This window comes from Crinia signifera, chromosome 8, assembly GCF_055691185.1.
Source record: "Crinia signifera chromosome 8, ASM5569118v1, whole genome shotgun sequence".
Lineage (NCBI taxonomy): Eukaryota > Metazoa > Chordata > Amphibia > Anura > Myobatrachidae > Crinia > Crinia signifera.
This window is the reverse complement of record NC_139224.1, coordinates 148,476,487-148,491,034: the sequence shown is the minus strand read 5'-3', so window position 1 is coordinate 148,491,034 and position 14,548 is coordinate 148,476,487. Positions and strand designations below refer to the sequence as shown.

Below are 14,548 nucleotides of genomic sequence, written 5' to 3'. Positions count from 1 at the left end.
ATCTTTGTAAATGTTTTTGCTGATACCTTTTTATTTTCTACCAAAAGTGAAAAATACCTTTCTATTGACCTTACACTCATGGGTGGCAATTTTACTGTCAGACTAGGTAAACTTTGCCGCCTTAATCCGCCGATTGAGCACCCAATTTGATCAGCATTATCAAATGGTCACTCAGTTGGTTCAGCCAGTTGGGATGTTTTTTCCAGGGAGACATTGTAACATTCCATTCCGTATGCCTAAACCGCAGCAGTCACACACACAATATAGGCACACTGCATATTTTAATAAGCAGAAGCTGCTTATGCATCATATTCCATTTTGAAAATAAGATGCATTTTTAACGGACAAGGGGCCCGATTCAGAGTTGATCGCTGTTGTGCAAATTCGCAATCCGTTCGATAATCTAAATACTGTGCATGGGTACAGGTCGTAACGTGCATGCGCAAGCACAAGTAGCCAAAGAAATGGCACAATACCCCCGCAATTCAGCTGACAGGAAGCCGGCGTTTGGGGGTGGTCAACGGCCATTTCCAGGGAGTGTCAGATAAAATGCAGGCGTTTTAAAGGAGGGTCTGTGAGGTCAGCTTTAGCCTCGATCAGCCTAATTCAGTTGTGAAAGGGTCAGACTTACATTTACACAGACTGGGGAAAATCAATTGCTGGTGACTGAGTTGTGTATGGATTTGCAAAGAATAGCGATCTATTTGCAATTATCTTGCAGACTTGCACGGGGCGGGTTTTCTCTCCGTCTGGGCAGCGGCTATCTACTCGCAGTGATCTGCAAATTTGCAGATCATCGACCAACTCTGAATCAAGGTCGCTACAGAGTCACGTGGAGGTCATGCGTTATGTATAACACGTCTTGTATCGCATGGAGGATAGATATATATGTGGACATGTCTATAACCTATGTCTGCCTATTGCTGGCATCCACGACCAGCAGATTTCTAATATGACACACCCACAGCACAGGTGTGCAGATTCCCGTGGTACGCGGACAGTTCACATTGATACACTATAAAGCCCAATAAGAACTGGCCATGTGACGGACCTACACATTAAAGAAAAGGGGGAACCACTAAATTAGTGGAATATTAGGCGCTAATTGGTAACAATTGTACAAATGATAAATAATTGACCTATAATAGTTTGAAGTCTAGTTGTTCTGTATTTTAGCTTGCAGTTCTCCCATGTGTACCAGTGTGGATACACCCAATCTGTTTATCACCCGACTTTTTAGGGTACAGGTTCTAGACAGATATATAAAGATAATTACAAGAACGAGAAATGGAGTATCTGCGCTGTTTTTTATTATTTATTTAATAATTTGCACCATGGATGAAGTCACTTCACATACACAATCTTTATCTGTTTATGAATATTTATTTTTATTTATTTGTATAAAAAAGATTTTATCATATAAAATACATTACAATTTTTATAGGCGGCCACCTACAGATATAGAAGAAGGTATTATAGCGATTGCATAAATATTGTTTGTCATGCAATCGGTATATACACGTAAATGTTTATATAAAAAACTTTGATTTCACATATAAAATTAATCACATTTAAAGGGAAAAGATATATATATATAATAAAAATATATATTTTCAAAAGAATAAAAATAAAAAATATATATAACAGTAAGCTTTGTAACTTATAGCCCCAGGATAGCGAAAATTGTATAGCCAGTCCAGGTATCTAGAATTCTGGACTGATATTATATATTTTGAAGAAAAACTGAAATGAGCGAATCACATTCCATATAGAACTTTTTTGTCCTTGGTTAAAGAAACAGTCTTTTTCCAATTAAAGATGAATTAATACGTAGGTTAATTTGTATGCATACACTTGTAACTTTTAGATGACTTGGCGATATAAGCCTTTTGGACAAAAGTAAAGTGCACAGCAGTGCGTCTCTCACCTGCACAAGTTGTGCGTAGATACTTGTCCCAGCAGCGGGATATCTCGCTGCATATACCGCGCTCAGATGTCTGCACGGGCTGTGTAGATAATTGTCCCAGCAGCGGGACGTCTCGCTGCACACACTGCGCTTCGGTGTCTGCGCTAGTTGTGGAGTGTCCCTCCGGTGAGCGGGGTGGTCGGGGAGGACGCCGCGTGGATGTTGTTAGCTGGCGTCTCACTCACCCGTAGTTGGAATCCAACAGCGGGCGCTGCTCTCACCTGCGCCGCTGTATCACCTGTTTCTCACCGGAGTTCTCCTAGCAGCTTGATGGACGTGATGACGTAGGGCTTGGTTTGTATTTTCTCCCAAAAAAACTTGTGCTGGTATTGGTAAATGCAGGAGATTTTTCCAAATCCAAGCGAATGATATTCTTCTCAATTGAAGGCTGTATGCTGGGTGAACCTCTAACACGTTTCGCCCTATCAGTGGACATGTCTATAACCTATGTCTGCCTATTGCTGGCATCCACGACCAGCAGATTTCTAATATGACACACCCACAGCACAGGTGTGCAGATTCCCGTGGTACGCGGACAGTTCACATTGATACACTATAAAGCCCAATAAGAACTGGCCATGTGACGGACCTACACATTAGCCAGACAGAACATGTGACAGACCAGCACATTAGCCAGACAGAACATGTGACGGATCAGCACATTAGCCAGACAGAACATGTGACGGACCAGCACATTAGCCAGACAGAACATGTGACGGACCAGCACATTAGCCAGACAGAACATGTGATGGACCAGCACATTAGCCAGACAGAACATGTGACAGACCAGCACATTAGCCAGACAGAACATGTGACAGACCAGCACATTAGCCAGACAGAACATGTGACGGACCAGCACATTAGCCAGACAGAACATGTGACGGACCAGCACATTAGCCAGACAGAACATGTGACGGACCAGCACATTAGCCAGACAGAACATGTGACAGACCAGCACATTAGCCAGACAGAACATGTGACGGACCAGCACATTAGCCAGACAGAACATGTGACGGACCAGCACATTAGCAAGACAGAACATGTGACGGACCAGTACATTAGTCAGACAGAACATGTGACGGACCAGCACATTAGCCAGACAGAACATGTGACGGACCAGCACATTAGCCAGACAGAATATGTGACAGACCAGCACATTAACCAGACAGAACATGTGACGGACCAGCACATTAGCCAGACAGAACATGTGACGGACCAGCACATTAGCCAGAAAGAACATGTGACGGACCAGCACATTAGCCAGACAGAACATGTGACGGACCAGCACATTAGCCAGACAGAACATGTGACGGACCAGCACATTAGCCAGACAGAACATGTGACGGACCAGCACATTAGCCAGACAGAACATGTGAAGGACCAGCACATTAGCCAGACAGAACATGTGAAGGACCAGCACATTAGCCAGACAGAACATGTGACGGACCAGCACATTAGCCAGACAGAACATGTGACGGACCAGCAAATTAGCCAGACAGAATATGTGACGGACCAGCACATTAGTCAGACAGAACATCACACAACTATTTACAAGTCCTTAAGATGCTAAACATACAGCGCATGACTTCTGCGCTCCGGTGATGACTTTATCGAAGGTTGGGTACACTCTGGCCCTTATTCTGATCGCTTCGCTCGTACACAAATTTGGCCAGTGTTCCAATGTTGTGCGCATGTGCAGAACCATTTGAAAGATGGGGGAGGTTCCCACAGGCATCCGAATGGATGTTCACATAAAACATATGTTCGCATGCTGTCTGGCTGAATTCGGCGTGCGGATGGGCGTTGCCGGCGATCCATTCGCTAGGTGGGGTTTGGAACATTTGCTTCGGAACAAGGTCCTTTGTCTAGACCAGTGGTTCTCGACCTCAGTCCTCAAAACCCCCGCACAGTTCATGTTTTCTAGGTCACCCAGCACATGCACAGAAGCACTCATTACTCACTGACACATTTTAAAAGATCCACAGGTGGAGCTAATTATATCACTTGTCATTTTGTGCGGAGACATTGAAAATGTGCGCTGTGTGAGGGTCCTGAGGACCGAGGTTGAGAACCACTGATTTAGACTGATACTTTCATGACAGATCGTGCATATCCACCAGCATGATGACTGATTGCGCGCTCCCGCAGGTCGCATGCGATGTCATTGACGCTCGGCCTGATTCGTACCCAGCCAAAGGGGCCGAACAAGTCAGCAAAACATTAATTTTGATAAGCTGTTACTAAGGCAAAAATTAGAGTGAAATACTATTAAAATTTGTTAAACAAAGTTACGGGCATAGACTTATCATTGGACTCACACGGAGAAGATAATTTCAGCCATCAATTATTACTGGGTTCAGATTTGTTGGAATAAATGCCTCTCTGGAAGTCCTTGAAACACTTATAAAATGTTAAATATTGTGTTTTAAACACCGCAGACCATAAAACAGCATGCTGTATAGTTTTGTTATCTCATAAAAAAAAAAGTGTTTATATCACCAAAAAAAAAATTATAATAAGATTTTGACCGTCTGGTTTGCAAATATTTCAATGTCAGCAAGTATTGTAGAGAAATAAGCACCACTGTTGCTATAAAGCTTACACATATAGGTGATTTGTGCCACCTGAGCGTAAGCATACACTGCGAGCTTGCTTCCATCGTACAGCATCAGGATGTTAAGAGTTCATTCGACTGTAAGGGACCCGGATGATAGGTCAACAGTTTCTAGATTGATAGTCAAGGTCGGTGGAAACAAAATGTTGACTTGGCAAATATCGGCGCACGAAAAGATTTGTGTTAGTTTTTGCCGGTTTCCTTTTTTGAACCTTTTCGTACCTTTTGTTACCCGCATGGATTACAGTTGGGAACGGTAAACCTGTCCCAAACCATGGTGACCGGTATCATAATTGGGGTCCACGAATTCAGGTGTCCATATTGACACAATATAATAAGTGAAAAACTCCTATCAACCTTTTCATGTGTTGATCTTTTCTATGTTTACCTTTTCCTGTGTGAACATTGTGCATTTCATCCTTTTGGTGTTCACCTAGACACCATCGACCCTATGAGCCATACCATCTGTAATGTGGCTTTTACTGCAAGGGGATCCGGTGATTTGCCATGTTAACTTCATTTGTGGTGTTGGTATTGAAATCCCAGCGGATAGGATCCCGACAGCCGAATTTCGACACAGAGATTGCTGACGGATTGCAGTGAGTATATCAGCCCTGAACCCCCTTCCCCAAAAGCCTATCCCTAATAAAACACCATCTACGCCGTCTGCCCTAACCATCCCCCATTGACTAACCCTTTAAACTCACATTACGAGCATTAAGATTCTGACCGCTAGGAGAATGCATGGTCGTTGGATCAAAAGATGAACCTCCGGCTAAAATTGGGCCAAACAGTACCCTGTGGGCCACAGCAGCTACCAGGTATTAAGCTAAACCTTTCAGCACTTAGTAAACTGGTCTTTTTTCAAAGTCCCCATAGAAAGTTATGGATGCTGCTTTTGCATGGCAAAAGAGGGACGTCAGCAGATATCTCCAACCCTGCCGTTGCCTGGCCTTGGTTCGAAATAATGCGAAAATACTATAAAAAAGGTGTTTGCGCTCAGCAATAGAATGCCAGTTATGTTTTTCAACGTAATTTCATTACGATAGACGTGCAGTTTATTTTTTTTATTTTGTTTCGTTAGTGACAGGGTTCATGCCAATTTCTGTAGAAGAACTTCACAGCTGACTCACTGAGAGCAATGCTCTGTTTCTCTAATTACAATGATTTTCCCCAGGACTCATGTAACTTATAACGCTGGCTTTATCAACCTCACCGTCTAATCAGATGAAGTCTGAGACTGCTTGCGGCCCAGCTCACTTCTACCGCTTTGATGTACCTGCTACTGTACTTCTGAAGCAGACGACTGAGTGGTCGCTCTTTAAAGCAACCTTACAAAATCTGTTCATTAAATTATTTCCCAGCCTGCCAAAATGTGTAATCTTTCATTGACTCCATTCCAGCCTCAGTTGTTTTTCACAAGCAGATTCCGCTGGGAACATTAATTCATATGTAACATTTGCTGTAAATCACACGAAGAAGAGCAACGATAGGCAACCTGGTTACGACTCCTAGCTAATGTCTCTCAGACACGACTCCCAGCATGCTCTGCTGTACTGGAATTGTGCATGATAAACTGTAGTGTTGACTACAGTATATTTTTCTGAAGTCCTATCTGCTCTTAATTATCAAAATCATTTTTTTTTAGAATTTGACTTTGTACCTTTTAAGTATTATGCTAATTTTACAGCGACTTCAAATAGAATAATTCTCCTTGTAGATGTATTTGGTTAATTGCGTTATGGGCGATGCCTATAATGTGTCATTCCATTACGACATAACCTATTTTTCCTCCATAGAATGTATACAGTATCATAATCAGCAGATAAGATTACAAGATACATTGAGACGGTGTATGATGGCGCATCACCCCTAATTGAATTAACCCGTGTGATAACCACGGTTTTTGTATAGCGGGGCATAGAACTTCAGCATTACCAGCTGTATGCCTCTATATGCCTCTCTGATTGCCTTGTTCATTTCCCAAATCGTTGCAAGTTTTGGAGATATAATAGTGTGCAGGAGGTAGTCATATTGTCGACAGTGGATATGCTGACGGAAGGATGCCGTCAGCACAATGCCGACATGGTTGTAGTGTTATGTAACGCATTTTAAGCCATGTTTGCATTATAAGGCTGAACATGATGCTATACAATCATGTTTATAGATAATACTGCCAACGGATTCCGTATACGTGACCAGCGGATGGGATGTCGGCAGTCAAAAGACTGACAGCTGAATACTGCTGGACAGAATCCTGACAGATGCTGGGTAAGTATACTTACCTACCCACCCTAATACTAACCATCCCTACCGGCAGCCTAATGCTAACCCTCCTCGTTAGTACCAAACCCCTCTATTTAGAGTCTACCCCTAACCCTCCCCCTCCTCGCAGCCTAACCGTAACCTCCTACCCCCAACCCTAACAATAAGTTCCCCTGTTGCCTAAACCTAACCTGGCCTAATACTATGACACCCTGGCATACTTACGATTGGGATGGCAGTTGCCAGGATTCTGGCATTGGCATTTCCACTACTGTCGGGATTACGGCCCCGGTGTTGTGGCCGCCGGCCAGGGTTCGGCACTGGGATTTCAACCTGATCTGTGGCAGCATAACGGCATCCACTGTCAACACAGATACAATTTAAGTAACATTACAATCATGTCAGGGTTATACCATCTGCATAGTCGCTGTCGACATAGTGACTGTTGACGAAAGGAATGCATTCTATTTTGTGCCGTATATTTTATATATATTACTTTTTTGTAAATTTTTGTTAATTGTATATGTTCTGTCTGCAGTATAAGATGGTGAACAATTCAGAGATCAGGGCACTTGTAAGACTGGGGAGCATTATTGGTTGGGGGGGGGGAGGGGGGCGGACACAACAATGTGAAATAGTGAAATGGTAAATGTTACAAGATTGTAGCAGGGTTCCATTAGTGAATTGATATACCTGTCCTCCAGTTTAGCATTAAGCTTGTCCTTCCATGCTGGAGGGCATCCTAAATCAGGGGAATTTACTACCAAAGAATATATTAGTACATCATAAAATAACCCATTCAGCCCTTGTTCATCTGTTGCTTTGAGGTAAAACCTGGTATTTACATGACTTATTGTTACCTGGACTGGCTATGTGACTAATGCAGACATAGGGACTGATTTAAGGTTTCTTAGCAAAGCAAAAAAGCCTGCAAATGGGAAAAAACATATAATGTGAAAAGTGATTTTGGTTAAGGCAGATTGTCTTCAAACTGGAATCTAAATTGCAGTGTAATAAAAAAGTTGTCTTATCATCTGTGGGCTGCATGCAAATGCAGCCATTATTTACCCTGCAGAGAAACAATATAAAGGTATTTTCTCCCCTTGCATAGCAACATGGGGCCCGATTTGGGTTCGATCGGTCCTCTGCATATAAGCGCCGGGGACCGATGGTGCAGCTCTGCCCATGCGCCTATTTGTGCAGGGCTGCTGAATGAACGCCTTCGGCGACTATCAAAGTCGTCAAGGCGTTCACTCGGGGAGTGGGAGGGATGGGGTGAGGGCGGACATCGACCCCGGGCAGGGGAACTCCCAGTATGTTATGGCATTCCCCTGGGGACACAAGCATGTCGATGTCAGCCAGGCGCAGGCGGCTGACGTCACATGACCTCAGTGCCCTCCCCTCTTCAGCGTAACCTGTGCGAAATAAAAGTCAGTTTAGACTGACTTTTATTTCCGAAGGGGGAGAGAAATCATTCGATGGTCGGCGACCATCAAATGAATTCTCTCCCCTACGGCCACATGCAAAGGGATGTGTTAGCGGATACATCCCTTCGCATGGTACCGAGTGAAATCGGCGGTGGCGGGAAATCGACGCCCGTTCGGCTGCATGGCATCTAATGGCTCAGTAAGCGGTGTACATCTACCTGAATGGGGCCATGTTTGTTTCTGACACGCTACTTGCTTTCTTAGTGCTTTACTGAATCTGGCCCATAATTCACTCGTCACCTTATCGCCTCACACATTAGTACATTTTCACTTTCTAGCGGCTCAGTTCTTATTCTTGTTTTGTAATCTTTTGTTAATTAATCTCAATAATTTGTGGCACCAGGTCTATTTTAATTTTTGTTTATTTTTTTTACCTCATACGATGCCTCACATTATGCATACAACGTGAGGACTGATGTGTGTTTCTGGCTTGATTCCGACACAAATTGGAGGCAGCCATTTTGAGGCTGAACTAATATGATGAGAATGTGGCTTAGAATTTCATGAGAAAGAAGTGACATCCCGGAGGCATGAGCCTCTTTTTACTGAATACCTCACTAAACTTCCTGTTACATTGATATTGGCTCATATTATTATTATTATCGTTTATTTATATGGCGCCACAAGGGTTCCGCAGCGCCTGGCAATACATAGATGAGCAAAGAACAATACAAGAAAGATTGTGATTTACAGTACAAATACAAATTAGGACAAGTAAATGTTTAATAAAAAAAGACAGTTGCAACAGTGAACACTGATGCAATTATAACAGTGGCAGAGATATATTCTAAGAAAAGCACATGAGGATAGAGGGCCCTGCTCGTTAGAGCTTACACAGCATTTCATTGTAGCCCCTAAAATGGCTGCTTGTAGGCCAGAGTTTAACAAACTTCACCATAACAGTCCAGGTTTTAAGAATATCCATGCATGAGCCTGGGTGACTTACCCACTACCTCAGTCAATTTAAAGTTACCCATCTGGACTCAAATGTGGATATCCGTAAAACCTGCACTGTAATGGCCGAGTTTGGTAACCTCTGTTGTAGACCATAAGTACATTCGAGTGACTCCATTTCCCTGACCTTATATTGCTCTATGTTTTTATAGTCTCTCCCTGGAATTACAGATCAAACGGAGTCCACGGTGCTTCTCCGGTGGCAATAGGACCAGAAAATGCAGACATGGCTGGAACAAATGAAGGTCAGACGCCTTTTATATGAATAAATAATAAAAGCACATCATCAGAATGCATGCAGCAAATTCTGCACGGTATTGAAAGATGACATTTCTGTTTTATGCAGAATGCATAAATGTTTTTTATGCACACTCAGTGGAGTGATATTTTTACATATTTATTCATAACCATTATACTGAGACAGTCATTTGTTAAGTGGGAATGTAAAATGAGTTTCACAGTTCACAACCAAGCATATGAATTCATATGTAGGGGCCCAGCCACCCCCTATTCTTTTAGTCTCCAATTGTTCCTTCTGAGGGACTGATTTGATGCAGCCCCCACACTTTGTATTATAACCCTGTTCTTATATTGCTCGGCAGCTATGATCATTTTTTATGCTAGTTTTATATATCTGTAACACATATAAACAGAAAAGGTTTGTAAAGCCCTTTTTTTCTTCAAAATATTGTCCAGAGTCTTTCTTGGGTTTATTGCGGTCATATGGCTCTCGAGCTGTGGGGAAACTACACATCCCAGCATGCCCTGCCACTGATTTTTACATTCCCTAATAGCAAAGCTTGTGGCAGGGGGCTTGATTGGACAGATAGTTTTACAACTGTCAGGGACCCGCAGGTTGGCTAATCCTGGAACAGTTTAATGCAACTCTCGATTGGTTATAGTCATTTCATTAGAGGTAATTATATATATACCACACAGACATAATAAGAAAAGCTAGGGCGCACAGTAAGCATACAGATGTAGCGGGTCCCATCTTTGCAGGGGATGGCGGAAGATTAGCCAGCCGCCGTAAAGGGGACGCGGACGCCACCTTGCCGCACCCCCCCCCCCAACCCTGTCCGTCTCCCTGAAGCGGAGACGGACAGGGTTCCCATCCCCCCGCCGACGGGAAACTGAGGCGCGCGTGCGTGTGAGACGCACGCGCGTCTCAGATAGAGCGCCTCTCCACCGGCGGACAGATTCTGGCAATCCCGGCGCAATTATGAGAGGCGCTCTATCTGTAATACAGAATTGGTGCAAGCATTTTGAATAATAACTCCCATAGGTCAAGTATTGCACTCTCGCAAGGTATCAGGTGAGGTAGCCATCTTGGGCACACTGCATAGGGAATGGGTGGAACAGGTTACCCCTTAAAGAAATGACACAAAATGGGTGATTGCAGCACATAGTAGCATCCCAACAAAGTACTCGGATTCAAATATTTTTCATCACCTCCACAAGTGTACAAGTGCACTACGAAGGTAATGCTGTAGGAGGCCATAAAAAGGCCCAATGCCTATATGGGGAAACTGACACTTATTTAATAGTATGATATACCCTGCACAGAAACATCCACAGTCTGCCCGCAGAGGAACCATCCGAGGCAACCATCTTGGGTGTACTGTGTAGGTCACCGCTAGCAGGGTGTACAATCGGTGGGGGTACACAATACACTAATAGCATACAGTTGGTTGGAAAAAAATTATAAATATCTTGGTCTCGTGGGAGCAGTACAGGTGGGTGTGAGAAAGTGGGAAGCACATTTAAGTCTGTTGGAAATATTTCTGCTGAGGCTCACCCTGGTGCCCCTTCCCCACAGCTCCCTGCTCACCATAAGGGTGCCTGATATGTTTAGCCAGAGGGGTAGTGGGCATGTTCCTGGTGTTTTCCTGGCAGAGGAGAAGGCAACATAATGTTGGATTGTTTGTTTTCCTTTGGTTTAATGCCAGTATAACACTGCTATTGATTTTAAGCTGACCCTTTATAACTAGACCCTTCATATACTAGAGCCCTTAGTGTCCTAAAGGACCGCTGCACTTTACTGAATTAATAAGGCTACATAAACATGTGTTCATCCTGATTACCTCCCCCTTCAGCAAAAAGTTGTGAAGGTGCCCATACACGTTACAATTATTGTATACAATATTGTATACAATATTACATCTTATCGCAGCTTGGTTTTGCGATGAGATGAGATCTAGTACAAAAAGTATGTGCTGCACATACTTTTTGTACTAAGATATCATCTCATCGCAAAACCAAGCTGCAATGAGATGCGATATTGTATACAATAATTGTAATGTGTATGGGCACCTTTAATCAAATCAAACAAATTTAAGTCAGTTATACCGCTTTCAGATCGCTATGCCGGGTCGGACCCTTTCACACTACACCCGGGTCTCCCATTATACATACGGCAACCCGGGTTTAGCCCTTCTTATAACCCAGGTCGAATTGCCGGGTTGGTTGTCCCAGTTATTCAGTTTACACTGCACCTCAACCCAGCAATAACCCAGGTTATAAGTGCGGGGTGAAATGGGTTTAGCTAACACTGTAGTTCTTAGTTCTTGAAGTAGCACAGATATAAAATCACCATAACAGTTTTTTAAAGTTTTATCTATACAATCTATGCTATTAAAAAAAACCTTTTTTTTTTACATATAACAGCCAGCAGGGGGCCGAGAGCCGCTCATTAGATATTCATATATTCACTGCTCCCGATCTTTACATATGCAGAATCAGGAGCAGTGAATACCCGGTCCCCTGCTGGCTCTCCCGGGGGGGGGCAGCTTGTGCTACCTGGGTCCCGGGAAGCCCTCCTCCCCTCCACATACATTCTGGGGCAGGCAGGGAGACTTCCATCTCCCTGCCTGCTGCAGTCCCCCGGCTCCCTGCTGGACGCCGCAGGGGTTAAGATTTGCCGTCAGGGGCAGTGAGACCCTGCGGCATTGAATACGGGGACAGGGAGGGCTGGCAGCGAAGGCTCCAGCCCTCCGGAACGTGGCGACAGTGCAGCGAATCCTAAACAGGATTCGCTGCACGCCGCGATTATGTTCATTGAATACTGCCCAAAGAATGAAAGCAGAAACAACCATTGGTCCCCTGCTGCCACAGAGGTATTCCTGACGCCCGCCAACCTAAGAGCAGATCCTAGAGCAATACCATGAAGATTGGTTTACCGTTATTCATTTGCTAGCATTATATTGTGTCGGAGTCTGTAGTTTAATGCGGAAGTCAACGTTCCATAGCAGCTATGTAGAAACCTGCTGCATGAGCCTTTTATGAAACGGGAAGATAAAACCCGATGATAAACACCACAAGAACAAACACAATTGTACAGAATGTGGAAGTACAAATCCGGCTTGTTTATCAGTGCAGTTCCTCTCCTGCGGTCAGGATCTAGCAACAGGTGATTGTCCAGGAACCGTTTCCTACATGTAGTTACTGGTCTCATTCTGACTCCAATTTAGTCTGCAGCCTTGGTTCATCTGAGGTCTGGGACGGCAAACTCATTGTGAGGGACTGAGATGTGCGTGGCCCTATTAGCAGGATGGAGAACTCTCTTTCCAGCCTGTGGTCGGAGCATACTCTCTCCTACTTTCTACTTTTCTTTGCTGCTGCGTTTTATTTGCCTGTTTGACTTTTCAAGGCCCGTGCAATAAAACCATTTGCTGGTAGGATTGCTATTTCAGCAGTGGAAACTCGAGTTTAAATCCGTCTGACAGCAGAGAATGTTTTTCTGTTCTCCTCACTGTAAGCCACAGATCTTTTGTAAGGGAGAAGTGTAGTAAAATAACTGAAAAGCTTGTTGTATAGCTGAAATCTGCTTTTAGAAGTCCATGGGGGGTTGGGCTGGCCCGACAGCCGTGACCCTATCCCGTTCTTGGTCAGCTCAACGCTGATTCCGCAGGTAGGATTAAATGTCCCGCCTGCCGAGCGCCGAGATGGGGGTGTGGCCGCGAGAAATGGCCGGGAATCGGCGAGCTGCGGCCGAGAGATCGTCAATTCCCGGCCGTTCTCGGCAGAACTTGCCCGACTGCTTGTGAAGTCGAGCACTTTCTGCTGAAAACCCTGTTCAATGCTTTAGGGGAAGACAGCATTGAATAGGGCCCCGCGGCCATTTGCCCTGTCAGGAATGGCAGCGGAAGATTGAATATCCCCCATGTCCGCCACCCAGAGCTCAAGGCAAAGGGGGGCATATCGGGGTCAACTGGATAAGCTTCCTGCCTTTGGCTTACTCCTTGCCACGCATGTCATGTCATATGAAAGGGAAGTGGTTATAGTGGGGGCATGTCCAAGGCATTGATATGGCATTGTTCAGAATAACAATGGACAATGTCAGTAAAACAGTAAAAGTATACATCAAGTATAGGGGACTGTGGCATGAGGGGTGATAAAGGTATACGTTGCACTTATGGGGCCTTATTAGAGGCAAATTCCTTCTTAGATGGGTAAAACCATGTGCGCTGCAGGGGGGCAGATGTAACATGTGCAGAGAGAATTAGATTTGGGTGAGTATTTTGTTTCTGTGCAGGGAAAATACTGACTGCTTTATTTCTACACTGCAATATATATCTCACTTTGAAGAAAAACCCCACCCAAATCTAATTCTATCTGCACATGTTATATCTGCCCCACCTGCAGTGCACATGGTTTTACCCATCTAAGAAGGAATTTGCCTCTAAGAGTGAACCAAAATAAGGCCCATGGATAGGACAGGAAGCACAGGAGATAAAGGTGCGGGGAGTCATAAAGTGGAGCATTAAGGGAATGAGTAGAAGTCAAATGATGGTTCCTGGAACAACCAGTGAAACACTTCCAATACCGCAACCTTGTCAGGACTGCTTGTTGCGATTTTAATTGTGTGATTAGGGTTAACGTGTACCCGTTCTATCATTGATGATAACTCCTATCATCTGAACATGCATCAAATCTTCCCATATTGTCAGTTACTGCATGTTCGGCGGGGGTCCTGGTGACGCCATCAATATTGTTTGTTTCGTGGCACTGCCAATATCATCAACAATATCGGTGGTTCTCCATATGGTGTAGTGTGTACGAGACTGTATCCGTATCCTCCTAGTTATTGTGGCCTTAGTTTGGGTTCAGGCTGACCACAGACTGTTCTTTTCATTAGCAGAATGCCTTTTTTTTGTCACCCACTGCTAAAGTACTGGTAGGGTTCATCGTGACATTATAGTGTTGAATGTATGTATGGAACTTTACAGCGACCACGGTCATTTTCACGCAGTATTTGTTAAA

At 44.1% G+C, this 14,548-nt stretch overlaps 1 protein-coding gene across 5 annotated transcripts in view; it reads left to right on the top strand.

Annotated features, from left to right (window-relative positions):
- Positions 1–14,548, top strand: part of LOC146026580 (cytosolic carboxypeptidase 6-like) — a 1,552,889-nt gene that overhangs the window by 1,085,853 nt on the left and 452,488 nt on the right. For 2 of the 5 annotated variants that reach the window (XM_083157365.1, XM_083157366.1), the window contains exon 4: positions 9,439–9,531. The exons of the other annotated variants lie outside the window; for them this stretch is intronic. In XM_083157365.1, the coding sequence (XP_083013491.1) occupies positions 9,439–9,531 (93 nt within the window). The remainder of the gene's footprint in view (positions 1–9,438; positions 9,532–14,548) is intronic. 5 annotated transcript variants of the gene reach the window in all.